The sequence below is a fragment of the Leucopleurus acutus genome (genome assembly GCF_964270905.1).
Source record: "Leucopleurus acutus genome assembly, chromosome: 8".
NCBI lineage: Eukaryota > Metazoa > Chordata > Mammalia > Artiodactyla > Delphinidae > Leucopleurus > Leucopleurus acutus.
In genome coordinates, this window is record NC_139151.1 from 40,383,911 (window position 1) to 40,398,304 (window position 14,394).

General features: G+C 34.9%; 1 protein-coding gene across 9 annotated transcripts in view; it reads right to left on the minus strand.

Moving 5' to 3' along the window:
- CEP295 (centrosomal protein 295) overlaps nucleotides 1–14,394 on the minus strand; it is a 48,557-nt gene that overhangs the window by 26,279 nt on the left and 7,884 nt on the right. For 8 of the 9 annotated variants that reach the window (XM_082843977.1, XM_082843978.1, XM_082843976.1 and 5 more), the window contains 4 exons: nucleotides 12,356–12,451; nucleotides 3,643–3,783; nucleotides 1,054–1,237; nucleotides 674–841 (listed from right to left, as the gene is read on the minus strand). In XM_082843977.1, coding sequence (XP_082700103.1) covers nucleotides 674–841; nucleotides 1,054–1,237; nucleotides 3,643–3,783; nucleotides 12,356–12,451 — 589 coding nt within the window. Of the gene's footprint in view, nucleotides 1–673; nucleotides 842–1,053; nucleotides 1,238–3,642; nucleotides 3,784–12,355; nucleotides 12,452–14,394 lie in introns of those variants that run through there. The other variant, XM_082843979.1, reaches the window with a different exon arrangement.

Sequence of the window (14,394 nt, forward strand, 5' to 3'; positions counted from 1 at the left end):
TTTGAACAAAGGCGATACTCATAGGTATGGGGAGAAAAGAAGTCAAAAGGAAGAGGACTTGGTCTCTAAGAAGATGTGGAGTAAGAGACACCTTTATCTTTTTAGAGGTACCTCTCATGTCTCTGGCTTCGATCACTGCAGACTGTGATATCATCACTAACGTGAGGAAGGCAGGAAGACAAGGTTTCAGTAGGCAAGAGAAGATGATAAATTTATTGTCAGACACCAAGTTCTAAGTACCTATGCAACAGCCACGTGAAAAAGTTCAGAATGGTGGAGATAGAGATGAAGTTTAGAAGAGAGACCAAAGTTTGTGCTGATCATCATTATGCATGAAGTGCCTAGCAGTAATTAATATGGTAGGATTTCTGGTGATTTGATCAAAGTCTTAAAAAAAAAAATGCTGACCTTTCAAATGAATTCAAAATTGATCATCTAACTTAAATAACCTAGAAATCTTTAGACTGTATGTACATATAAATAAAATAACATTCCTCCTATGTATATGAAAAGGATCTTTAGTGATGGAAATCTGAAGTTTCCTCCTTCCATCACTCCCATGAGTATTAGTTACTGTTTGCACTTAAAACAGACCAGACTTTCCTAACTGTTGGCAAATGATTAGCATTTTTTTCCTACGAAATACTGCAATATTCAGCTCAGAAGTTTTTACCGTCTGCTTCACTAGAATGTATTGTTTCAGCTTCTGTCACTGGAATGTTTTCAGTCTCCCCTGAAATTTCTTGTTCCATTGAAAGGTCCAGTTCTTCATCTTGGATCTGATCAGTCACAGTGGGCAGAGGTTCTGATTCAAGGTGCAAAATCAGGTTTCCTTTCACCTCTCAATAAAGAAATACAGAGACATGTTTCCATTCCAAAATGACTAAGAACTTGAGCATAAAATTTTAAAGACCATCATAGTTTAAAGTCTAAAATATGAGAGCCTCTTTCAAACTGAGAACTTATTTCAAAATAAAAACGGCTTCAAGACAAATGTATTTTCCCACCAAAACGTTTCAAAGCATTGTTGAAAGTTTACTGAAAATATCTTACTCCTGTCGGCATTGTACATGTCTTCAAAGGCAAATTCTAGCTCTCTCTGCCAATCATCTTTCATTTCACTGCGTTTGTATGGGAGTTCAACTAGTTGTGGTGGCATCCGTGCTACCATCTGTCTCCTGCGTGCCAGGTCCTCTTGTTGTAGCTGTTTGAGTTCTTTCATTAGTTTCTCCTGATTCTTCAAGAATAAAGAGAATTAATTAACAACTGAGTAACACACTTTGGACAGTGGATAGTAACGTGAATAGTGAGGGAAAAGTGGAGAAATCATGAAGACAGGGACTTTAGTACCCTCCCCTCCTCTACCATTTATTCAAACACAAAGACACTAATTAAGAGTCGGCCCTCCATACCCGTGGTTCCTCCACATCCACAGATTCAACCAACCATGGACCATGCGATACCACAGTATTTACTATGGAAAAATATGTGGGTATAAGTGGACCCATACAGGGCCAGGGTCAACCGTATGATGTTAGTAAGTACTATGAGAAGATGGCTCTGGTTAGGCCACAGGGCTTCAAAGTGGCTACCAGGCACAGGTCTTCTTCCTCAGGACAGTTCTGAAGCTACACTCTAACTAAGCTGCCACCGCTCCTGCAGTGTACTTTGTTTCAGCTCTCCACACAGCCAGCAGCAGCAGCCAGTCTCAGGTGAGCACCAAGACCCAGCCAGGGTAACTGTGGCTTAACAGATATTTCTTGTTACTCCACACTCTTATGAGTCCTCAAGATTAAAGGGGACTTGTACATATCTCTTTTAAGTTTAAAGAGTCTGGCAAATATGAAAGTTTAAGCACAATGTTTTAGTGAAGCCATCTAACTTAATTTTGGTGGTGGAGGATAAGGAGCGGGGGATAAGGGAAAACCTCTCACCCCCAGGATGAGGATTTAGCCAGATATAAGTGGGTGAAGGAGGAGGAGTACAAGTAAGAAATAACAACTCCAGCACGGAATTATGCAGATGAAGGCATGGGCAGTCAGGGAGAGTACAATGTTCATTATAGATAGGGTATGGAGGGCAGGGATGGTTAAGGACAAAAGATAAAGTTGGAGAGGCACGTAGAGGCCAAACACACTATAGCAGGAAGATCCCAGGGCACAGTAGGGTCTGCAGCAAAAAGGTTCAAACAGGGGAACGGAAATCCTCTGTATGTATTGTAGACCATTCTTGTGTAAGAGATACAGTCTAGAAAAAGGTAGAGAGCCTGTATAACAACGTTTTTGTTAAGTGATTACACACTACTTATTTGTAAATATTTTGTCATTTGGAGATGAGTTTTTTTGCCCGACCTTGAAAAGAATCAAATTATGACCAAATTCATTTTTTATATTAAGATTCAAACCATATCATTAAATTAACTTCAAAATTATTTGAATAAGCATACTATTTCTGGCTCACTGAAAGTGTGGCATAGTACTCTACTTCAATTATTTATAACAACTACTATGACCACTGACACTGTGAGCTTATGAAATTCTAGGCACAATTCTAAGGGCTTTGCTAAACTCGTTTAACCCTCATAAAACACATGATGAAACAGAACTCGGAGAGGTTAGGTAACCTGCCTGTGATCAAACAGCTAAGCAGTGAAGAAGGGAGGAAAATCCAGGAAGACTGACCACGGAGTCCACTTTCTTAACCACTAAACACTTCTGATTTATGGAAGAATGTGCTCTGCTTACCAACTGCTTTATTCATGTTTTTTTTTTCCTATAGGTTTAAATCTTAGATGAAAATTATGGGTAATAATTCAGACATTCAGTTATTTTACATTCAGTAAGTAACTGAATGTCTGAACTACTACCCATAATTTTCATCTTTTAGTTTTTATAAACTAGGGGTAAGTTATGATAATCATAACTTACCCTTAGTTTATAAGAACTAAAAATTTAAGGGAGAAGGTCATAATTCAGTTCAAACCATACAAAAGAATTTTAAGGCATTTAATTCCCATAGAAGTACTTAAAAACTCATTCTTCAGATGAATGTTTAAAACATCTAAATGCATTAGTCAAATTCAGACTTCTAAAAAGATGAATCATTTTTATGCTGTTTCAAGAATAAACACTGAACAATAAGCAAGACAGATGTAAAGCTGTGACTACAAAGCCAGTTTGCACGATACATATTTTACAGCTCTGCAACAAAGTCAAAGCTCCTTGACAGCAAGGATCATGACTCTACCTTTGAATCAATATTCTGCAAAGCCAACAAGTGCTTTGCTCAATAAATATTTAATGAATCGAATCTTAAAATTTGCAGAGCACAAATGCAATTCAAATAATTAAATTAGAAAAGTGATTAATTTCTTCTTGGGCTATTTTTAGACTGATTAAAATATTAAACTTTTAATACATTCATCAGTAAAAATTTTAGAAGAGAAATGAGAACAGCTTCACCCAACGTGAATTTGAAACAGGAGGTAAAAGCAAGTTGGGCAGCTTGAAATGACACGAATCAGAGAGAATATTTTCCCATTCTTCACAACTCTGTCCTCTGAGCCTGTTCACTATCAGTTAAGTTTTACAGTGCCATCTCTAAGGCCATCAGTAGTGGTCACAGCCAGAATTTAATTCTTACTTGGGCCAAATGGATCTTTTTCATTGCTTGGAAACCCCGTGCATGTGCCTTCTCACACTGCTCCATTCTCTCTTCTGCTGCTTGTTTCTGTAGTTCTTCCAATCTTTTAGCCTCTTCTTTAGCAGCCAAATGAGGATCTGGCTAGCAGTCAATCAGTAACATTTTAGATAATTCAATAAAGTGTGAAACAAAGTGATAACTAAAAAACAAAACAACCTTAAAATCATGTTTTTCTACTTATATCGAATTAAATGATAACAAGTTATAGTTTTAAATGCCTACAATTATCAACAGCATGTACCTATGAAAAAAGTCAAATTGTTAGTGTAAAGTTTTACAAGTTGTTCATTTTAAAGCAGAGTAAACTATACTCATCCAAATACATTCTTCCACCATTTTTTTAAGAAATTCTATTAAAACAACAGTGTTGAAAGGTAAACACCTGCAAAGCTAGTAGTTAAGAAACCACAAACACTGAAGGTCATGTAAGCCATTTGGGGAAGCACTAAGATTTGTCTTTGGTTTTTAGCCAAAATGTACAGCTTGGCTTCAGCCTCAGGAAAGCCAAATCACCAAAACACCTACTTTAATATAATTTCTGGCTTCCTAGAACTTGTGCATAATCAATGATTATGTGGTTGCACAGTGAGCCATCATCTCATTGATGTAACAATAATATCAAATGTGGGAGGATATACAACGTGTATTACACATAAACATTCACTTTGTAAAAAATCTTATGTATTTTATATGTTGACAATTAGTCAAGTGAAACAATAATGACCATGAAAACTGTTAACTATATATCTAAAATTATTTATAACTCTCAAACAGTGAGATAAATAGGTAAAGAGACAGTTAACGTATTCAGAAAGAGTAGGAACTTCCCTGGTGGTCCAGTGGTTAAGACTCCACATTTCCACTGCAGGGGGTGTGAGTGGAGAACTAAGATCCCCACATGCCGCTTGGTGCGGCCAAAAAAAAAGAGTGCACTGGCCAAACAAGTGTATGAAAAATAATAAATACCTTTGGAGCTAATAAATATTTACGCAAATCTAAATAAACACAGGTCAGATTGCATTAATGCATAACATTAAATAAAATAATCTTTAGGAGCAACATTTCATTTAGGCCATGAGGTTTTCAAAAAAAAGTTATTTGGGAATTCTTCACATCATGTGGGGGTGAATTAAAAGCAGAATGTCAATTTTGGTAAACCAAAATTTAAAGGGAAGGAAAAACTTCAAAACATACAATGTGTATAATAAACATGTTCAGTCCAGATATAATGAGGTACATAAAGAATATCAAGTAAATAAAGGGTTAGAGAAAAATTAGGTACCCCAAACAAGTTTTAATCTGACTGCCCAATGTCAAAACAAGATTTTACAAGAATGTTTTAGAAAGACAATCCCTTAAAAATTTGTGTCAATACAATTAAAACTTTAAACAAAAATCTGGTTGAAATAATAGATTCCATTTTTAGCAGTTGAACTCAAAAGATATGTGAAATTTGCAAAAACCGTGAATCCCAAGCAAAAAATTCTTTCTAGAAAACATGTTTCTGAAAATCTTTTCTGTGAACTGTAATCTGCAGTGCACAAAACAGCAAGTGATTACTAAATACGCTACTTCTGCATCTTCTACATCAGACTTCTCTTAAGTATGATGGTAAATTGAATTTAAGTGTTTCTGCTTGTCTGCTGACATTTCTGGGCCTCACAACAAATAATACAATGGATCTGATTGGAAAAATATTTCTAGGATGAAAAATCCATTTTAACAAGTGCTGTGTTAACTGTTGCTGACAAAGGAACAAACAGGATGAGGGGCACGAGTAATTCAGAAATTTCAAGCTACGAAGTTTTGTTTAACTGTGTGCATAGAATGTAAATGTAGCATAAAACAAAATTTAGAGAATAACTGGCTCTATGTAGGAATAGAGCAGGTCAAATTCATCACTCTTCTTCAAAGACAAATTTTATAACATACAAGAAATTTTAGAACCACTTTATCAAGATATTCAAACAAAAAATGATAGCAACTCTTACATGCTAAAAGGCTGACTGAAGAAAAAGGAACTAGCTTATTTAGAGAAAGCAGCTGAAGGAATAACTAAAATGTATGCCAAGAGTGCAAGTATTTTTTATATAATACCTGCTGTAAAAATCCTATTATTCTACTCCAAGAAAGATTATAAATTATTGTGCATGTGAAATAAGCTTAGATGCAGATGAAAATGCAGAGATTTGTTATATGGAAAACCAAGTACACTGCTCCACTGTCCCATTTTAAACCCAAGGTTTAAGGACAGATTTTTCCTAAGTGATGGTGTGAGGAAGTAAATAAAAGAAAATACCATAATACTTTAGCTTGTGTGACTGTTTTTATAAAACTGCATTATAACTACTGATATAATCTTCAAGTCCAGAAATTGAAGAGAAGGTACATCTTTTAGCTACTGTTAAACAGGAAAGTTTAATAACCTACTGTGATACCATCAGTGGCACCCTATATTAGAGCTAGAAGAAAAATGTCTTTCTTCATCAATCTTAGTATTAAACATCTATTTAATACTGTAAAAACATATGTAAAAACAATGTTTTAGTGAAGTGGACAAACATATAGGACAAAAGCAAGTTAGCAATAGATGGAAGTTATTATTTCTGTATTATAAAATACTGACCTTGTAATAATATTTTAAACAAGTTTCAAGATTTTCTCTTATTTCCTAGAAGTTAATTCTATGATGACATGCACAGAAAGACAGACAAGATGAAAAGGCAGAGGGCTATGTACCACATGAAGGAACAAGATAAAACCCCAGAAAAACAACTAAATGAAGTGGAGATACGCGACCTTCCAGAAAAACAACTCAGTATAATGACAGTGAAGATGATCCAGGACCTCGGAAAAAGAATGGAGGCAAAGATCGAGAAGATGCAAGAAACATTTAACAAAGACCTAGAAGAATTAAAGAAGAAACAAACAGAGATGAACAATGCAATAATGAAAAGAAAAATACACTAGAAGGAAAAAATAGCAGAATAACTGAGGAAGAAGAACAGATAAGTGACCTGGAAGACAGAATGGTGGAATTCACTGCTGTGGAACAGAAAAAAGAAAAAAGAATGAAAAGAAGTGGAGACAGCCTAAGAGACCTCTGGGACAACATTAAACACAACAACATTCGCATTACAGGGGTCCCAGAAGGAGAAGAGAGAGAGAGACAGGACCCAAGAAAATATCTGAAGAGATTTTTTTCAAAAACGTCCATAACATGGGAAAGGAAATAGCCACCCAAGTCCAGGAAGTGCAGAGAGTCCCATACAGGATAAACCCAAGGAGAAACACACCAAGACACATAGTAATCAAATTGGCAAAAATTAAAGACAAAGAAAAATTATTTAAAGCAACATGTGAAAAATAACAAATAACATACAAGGGAACTCCCATAAGGTTAACAGCTGATTGCTCAGCAGAAACTCTACAAACCAGAAGGGAGTGGCATGACATATTTAAAGTGATGAAAGGGAAGAATCTACAACCAAGATTACTCTACCCAGCAAAGATCTCATTCAGATTTGATGAAGAAATCAAAAGCATTACAGACAAGCAAAAGGTAAGAGAATTCAGCACCACCAAACTAGCTCTACAACAAATGCTAAAGAAACTTCTCTAAGTGGGAAACGCAAGAGAAGAAAAGGACCTACAAAAAAAAACCCAAAAGAATTTAAAAAAATGGTAAGAGGAACATACATATTGATAATTACCTTAAATGTGAATGGATTAAATGCTCCAACCAAAAGACACAGGCTCGCTGAATAGATACAAAAACCAGACCCATATATATGCTGTCTACAAGAGACCCACTTCAGACCTAGGGACACATACAGACTGAAAGTGAGGGGATGGAAAAAGATATTCCATGCAAATGGAAATCAAAAGAAAGCTGGAGTAGCAATACTCATATCAGATAAAATAGACTTTAAAATAGAGAATGTTATAAGAGAAAAGGAAGGACACTACATAATGATAGAGATCAATCTAAGAAGAAGATATAACAACTATAAATATATACGCAGCCAACATAGGAGCACCTCAATACATAAGGCAAATGCTAACAACTATAAAAGAGGAAATTGACAGTAACACTATAAGAGTGGGGGACTTTAACACCTCACTTACACCAATGGACAGATAATCCAAACAGGTAATTAAGGAAAACACAAGCATTAAATGACACAGTATCCAGATAGATTTAATTGATATTTATAGGACATTTCATCCAAAACCAAAAGATTACACTTTCTTCTCAAGTGCTCATGGAACATTCTCCAGGATAGAGCACATCTTGGGTCACAAATCAAGCCTCAGTATATTTAAGAAAATAAAAATCTTATCAAGCATCTTTTCTGACTACAATGCTATGAGATTAGAAATCAATTACAGGGAAAAAAACCTTAAAAAACACAAACACATGGAGGCTAAACAATACGTTACTAAATAAGCAAGAGATCACTGAAGAAATCAAAGAGGAAATCAAAAAATACCTAGAGACAAATGACAATGAAAACACGACGATCCAAAACCTATGGGATGCAGCAAAAGCAGTTCTAAGAGGGAAGTTTATAGCAATACAATCCTACCTCAAGAAACAACAAATATCTCAAATAAACAATCTAACCTTACACCTAAAGTAACTAGAGAATGAAGAACAAACAAAACCCAAAGTTGGTAGAAGGAATGAAATCATAAAGATCAGAGCAGAAATAAATGAAAAAGAAACAAAGAAAACAATAGCAGAGATCAATAAAACTAAAATCTGGTTCTTTGAGAGGATAAACAAATTTGATAAACCATTAGCCAGACTCATTAAGAAAAAGAGGGACAGGACTCAAATCAATAAAATGAGAAATGAAAAAGGAGAAGTTACAACAGACACCGCAGAAATACAAAGCATCGTAAGAGACTACTACAAGCAACTCTATGCCAATATAATGGACAAGCAGGAAGAAATGGACAAATTCTTAGAAAGGTATAACCTTCCAACACTGAACCAGGAAGAAATAAGAAATATGAACAGACCAATCACAAGTAATGAAATTGAAACTGTGATTAAAAATCTTCCAACAAACAAAAGTCCAGGACCAGATGGCTTCACAGGTAAATTCTATCAAACATTTAGAGAACAGAGAACAGCTAACACCCATCTTTCTCAAACTCTTCCAAAAACTTACAGAGGAAGGGACACTCCCAAACTCATTCTATGAGGCCACCATCACCCTGATACCAAAACTGGACAAAGATACTACAAGAAAAGAAAATTACAGACCAATATCACTCATGAATATAGATGCAAAAACCCTCAACAAAATACTAGCAAACAGAATCCAACAACACATTAAAAGGATCATACACCATGATTAAGTGGGATTTATCCCAGGGATGCAAGGATTCTTCATTATATGCAAATTAATCAATGTGATACACCATATTAACAAATTGAAGGATGAAAACCATATGATCATCTTAACAGATGCAGAAAAAGCATTTGACAAAATTCAACACCCATTTATGATAAAAACTCTCCAGAAAGTGGGCATAGAGGGAACCTACCTCAACATAATAAAGGCCATATACAACAAACCCACAGCAAACATCATTCTCAAAGGTGAAAAACTGAAAGCATTTCCTCTAAGATTAGGAACAAGACAAGGATGTCCACTCTGACACTATTATTCAACATAGTTTTGGAAGTCCTAGCCACGGCAATCAGAGAAGAAAAAGAAATAAAAGGAATACAAATTGGAAAAGGAGTAAAATTGTCACTGTTTGCAGATGACATGACACTATACATAGAGAATCCTAAAGATGCCACCAGAAAACTACTAGAGCTAATCAATGAATTTGGTAAAGTTGCAGGATACAAAATTAATGCACAGAAATTTCTTGCATTCCTATATACTAATGATGAAAAATATGAAAGAGAAATTAAGGAAACACTCCCATTTACCACTGCAACAAAAAGAATAAAATACCTAGGAATAAACCTACCTAGGGAGACAAAAGACCTGCATGCAGAAAACTGTAAGACACTAAATTAAAGATGATACAAACAGATGGAGAGACATACCATGTTCCTGGATTGGAAGAATCAATATTGTGAAAATGAGTATACTACCCAAAGCAATCTACAGATTCAATGCAATCCCTATCAAATTACCAATGGCATTTTTTACAGAACTAGAACAAAAAATCTTAAAATTTGTATGGAGACACAAAAGATCCCAAATAGCCAAAGTGGTCTTGAGGGAAAAAAACAGAGCTGGAGGAATCAGGCTCCCTGACTTCAGACTATACTATAAAGCTACCGTAATCAAGACAATATGGTACTGGCACAAAAACAGAGATATAGATCAGTGGAACAGGATACAAAGCCCAGAGATAAACTCATGCCAACTATGGTCAACTAATCTATGACAAAGGAGGCAAGGATATACAATGGAGAAAAGACAGTCTCTTCAGTAAGTTTTGCTGGGAAAACTGGACAACTACATGTAAAAGAATGAAATTAGAACACTCCCTAACACCATATACAAAAATAAGCTCAAAATGGATGAGAGACCTAAATGTAAGACTGGACACTATAAAACTCTTAGAGGAAAACATAGGAAGAACACTCTTTGACATAAATCACAGCAAGATCTTTTCTGATACACCTCCTAGAATAATGGAAATAAAAAGAAAAATAAAGAAATAGGCCCTAATGAAACTTAAAAGCTTTTGCAGAGCAAAGGAAACTACAAAGAAGAAGAAAAAATAACCCTCAGAATGGGAGATAATATTTGCAAATGAATCAACGGACAAAGGATTAATCTCCAAAATATATGAACAGCTCATGCAGCTCAATATTAAAAAAACAAACAACCCAATCCAAAAATGTGCAGAAGACCTAAATAGACATTTTTCCAAAGACATACAGATGGCCAAGAAGCAGATGAAAAGCTGCTCAACATCATTAATTATTAGAGAAATACAAATCAAAACTACAATGAGGTATTACCTCACACCAATCAGAATGGCCATCATCAGAAAATCTACAAACAACAAATGTTGGAGAGGGCGTGGAGAAAAGGGAACCCTCTTGCACTGTTGGTGGGAATGTAAATTGATACAGCCACTATGGAGAACAGTATGGAGGTTCCTTAAAAAACTAAAAATAGAATTACCATATGACCCAGCAATCCCACTACTGGGCATATACCCTGAGAAAACCATAATTCAAAAAGACACATGCACCCCAATGTTCACTGCAGCACTATTTACAATAGCCAGATCATGGAAGCAACCTAAATGCCCATCAACAGACGAATGGATAAAGAAGATGTGGTACATATATACAATGGAATATTACTCAGCCATAAAAAGGAACGAAACTGGGTTATCTGTAGAGACGTGGATGGATCTAGAGACTGTCATACAGAGTGAAGTAAGTCAGAAAGAGAAAAACAAATATCGTATATTAACGCATATATGTGGAACCTAGAAAAATGGTACAGATGAATCGGTTTGCAGGGCAGAAACTGAGACACAGATGTAGAGAACAAACATATGGACACCACAGGGGTAAAGTGGCAGGCGGGCGGGTGGGGGTGGTGGGATGAACTGGGAGATTGACATACATACACTAATACGTATAAAATGGATAACTAATAAGAACCTGCTATATAAAAACATAAATAAAATTCAAGAATTAAAAAAAAAAGAAATTAATTCTATGATAATACTCATCTCATGTCTTGACCGAATACTGACCTGCTATTACGGAATTTGTTGAAGTCTAACCTCCACATGAATGCTATACTATGAAAGTTTACTTTTCTAGTAGACAGATATATCTAATACGAAAAAAGTGAAAACCCACTGTTACAAAGAAATAGCAATTATAATAAGGAGTGATTATCATTTGTCACTCTTAAGACTGACAATAATTTTTAAACCACATTTCATACAGACAAGGGTATGATAAAATGACCATTTTCATATGTTGTTGATGCTATTTAAAAGGCAATTTAATGATCTGTATTAAATATCTGTTATCAAATGTTATATAGTTTGGAACCTATAATTTCTCTCTAGGAATCTATTCATACAGTCAGAGCTGTAGACAAAATGTGCAAGATGATTATGTTTGCATTTATGAAGCAAAAAAAACCCACAATAGAATGGTTAAATAAATTCTATAATGAAATATTAAGTAGCTATTAAAAATCATGTTTTGAAAAGTATGTATATATGTTTATACATAAACACTATAACAAATCCATTAATGTATTAACTGCATTACTTTTTGGTGATGGAATCATGGGTGTTTTTCCTAGTTTGCGCCTATGTGTATAGTTTCAAATTTTCACAGAGTATGTATTATTTTTATGTCAAAAAAAGTTTTATGGTAAAAAAAATATATTTTAAAATATAACTGTTTAAGTAGCCAACTCTCTTCTTTCATGTTAAATCAGCATTCATAATAAACATGACATCATAAGTCAAAGCATATTTAAAAGTTTTTTTTATCACTATTACCCTAATATGGTTGGTAGAGCTTTTCAAATTTTGACATCTGAGAACAATAAACATAGAACAAAGATGTAACTCAATTCAATGAACAGAGAAATAATAAAGTGAGCGTCATGAAAAAACAGTCAATCACCTGTTTTGTGTCCACCTCTCTATTAACAAAAGTATAAAGATGATGGTAGGTAGAACTATTGGTTTTCACATTAGAAGTTTTCTTTACTTCAATGTTCTGAAAAATGAAACAGAAAATAGACTGTTAGGTTAAAAGTATTAATTTTCATTTAAAGCAGGATCCAATGAAAAATTAATTTTGTATTTTAATCAGTTATTCATTTTTTTCATGAGATCATGCACTGTATTTCCATTAAGCTGGAATTTAGGTTTAAAAGCCAGATTATATTTCTTTTGTTTTTTAAAATAAAATTATTTTATTTATTTTTATTTTTGGCTGCACTGGGTCTTTGCTGCTGCGTGCGGGCTTTCTCTGATTGCGGCAAGCAGGGGCTAGTCTTCATTGCAGTGCGCAGGTTTCTCATTGTGGTGGCTTCTCTTTTTGGGAGCATGGGCTCTAGGCATGTGGGCTTCAGTAGTTGTGGCACATAGGCTCAGTAGCTGTGGCTCGCGGGCTCTAGAGCGCAAGCTCAGTATTTGTGGTGCACGGGCTTAGTTGCTCCGTGGCATGTGGGATCTTCCCGGACCAGGGCTTGAACCTGTGTCTCCTGCATTGGCAGGTGGATGCTTAACCACTGTACCACCAGGGAAGCCCCAGATTATATTTTAACAAGAATACTGAATAGGTGATGCTATACAGTTTACTACATGATATTAGGAGGCACATAATGTCAAGGTGCTCTGCTATTATTGATTCTAAATTTGATCATTTGGTTATGGTGGTTCATAATCACTGATAAGAGAAAGTTCTCTCTTCTTTTGTCTAACAGAAGTAGGCCAATGAATAAATGTAGAAGGGTAATAGATACCTATTTGGTGCCAAAGTATCATTTCCCAGATTACTTGGCAATTGAAAAGAGAAAAATATACCTTTATAATGGAGATCTCTTGTAGTCACATAACCACATCAGACAAATACAGAATATAAGAAACTAGTCTCGTCTATTCAAAAAGTCTGAAATAAAATGTTGGCTAGGGTTGGGGGAGATAATGTTTCACATTGAGAGAGACCAAGAGACAAAGCAAGCAGAAGCAACAGGTAAACCTTGACTGGATCCTGGTACATTTTCTTAGTGTGATGTTGTGGTTGCATAAGAGAATGTCCTTATTCTAGCACAGGCATGCTGAAGTATACAGGGTGAAATGCAATCTCTACAATCTATATTCAAATGTATATATTTATTCATTCAAATGTATACACAACCATTTGAAATCTACACACAATGCAAAGAGCTGTTCCTTTGTACTCTCCTTTTAACTTCTCTGTATTTTGAAAATTTTCATAATAAAAAGTTGGGGGAAAAAAGCACAACCACACTTTTACATATAATGCATATTTGCCAAATCATTCACACAGACAATATTTTGCTTGCTTTAAAATTCTGACCCTGGCTTGTCAGGAACATTAGGAATTATGACAAAAGTAATCAAAAAAACATGGATAAAATACTGCCTGCCTTTTAACAAGGTACTGAGGGAGTGGCTAAAATTTGCCTTTCCACTTGGATCTTGTTGGATCAAATGTCACATGGCAGATGGCTCAACATAAAAGCAGGAAGGCTGACAAAACCAGAGGCTTAAGACAAGAACATCTGGTACTTAGGCTGATCATACATATATAAAATACACTTGTCTATACAACTAAATTAGATATCCCTGTATGTGTATTTTTTTTTTACTTCTACTTAACTTTTTTGATAAAAATAACTATGTAATTTTGATAATCATCCAAACTAGCCATTTTAATAACCATAACAAGATAATCTGAACGAGAGGCAAGACCTTTCAAAATTAATTTCTGCTTAATAAGTTAAATGTTTTTTAAAAAAAATAAGCTCCAAATCACAAAATCAAACATTTTACTCCCATAAAGAAACAGGCCTCTCTTATCACCTTACATAATCTTGTGTAAATTTATTAATTTATCTGAACCTAATTTCTTTATCTATAAAATGGTAACTATTTACAATAGTCAAATCTTGAATGTAGGAAAGTCTTTAG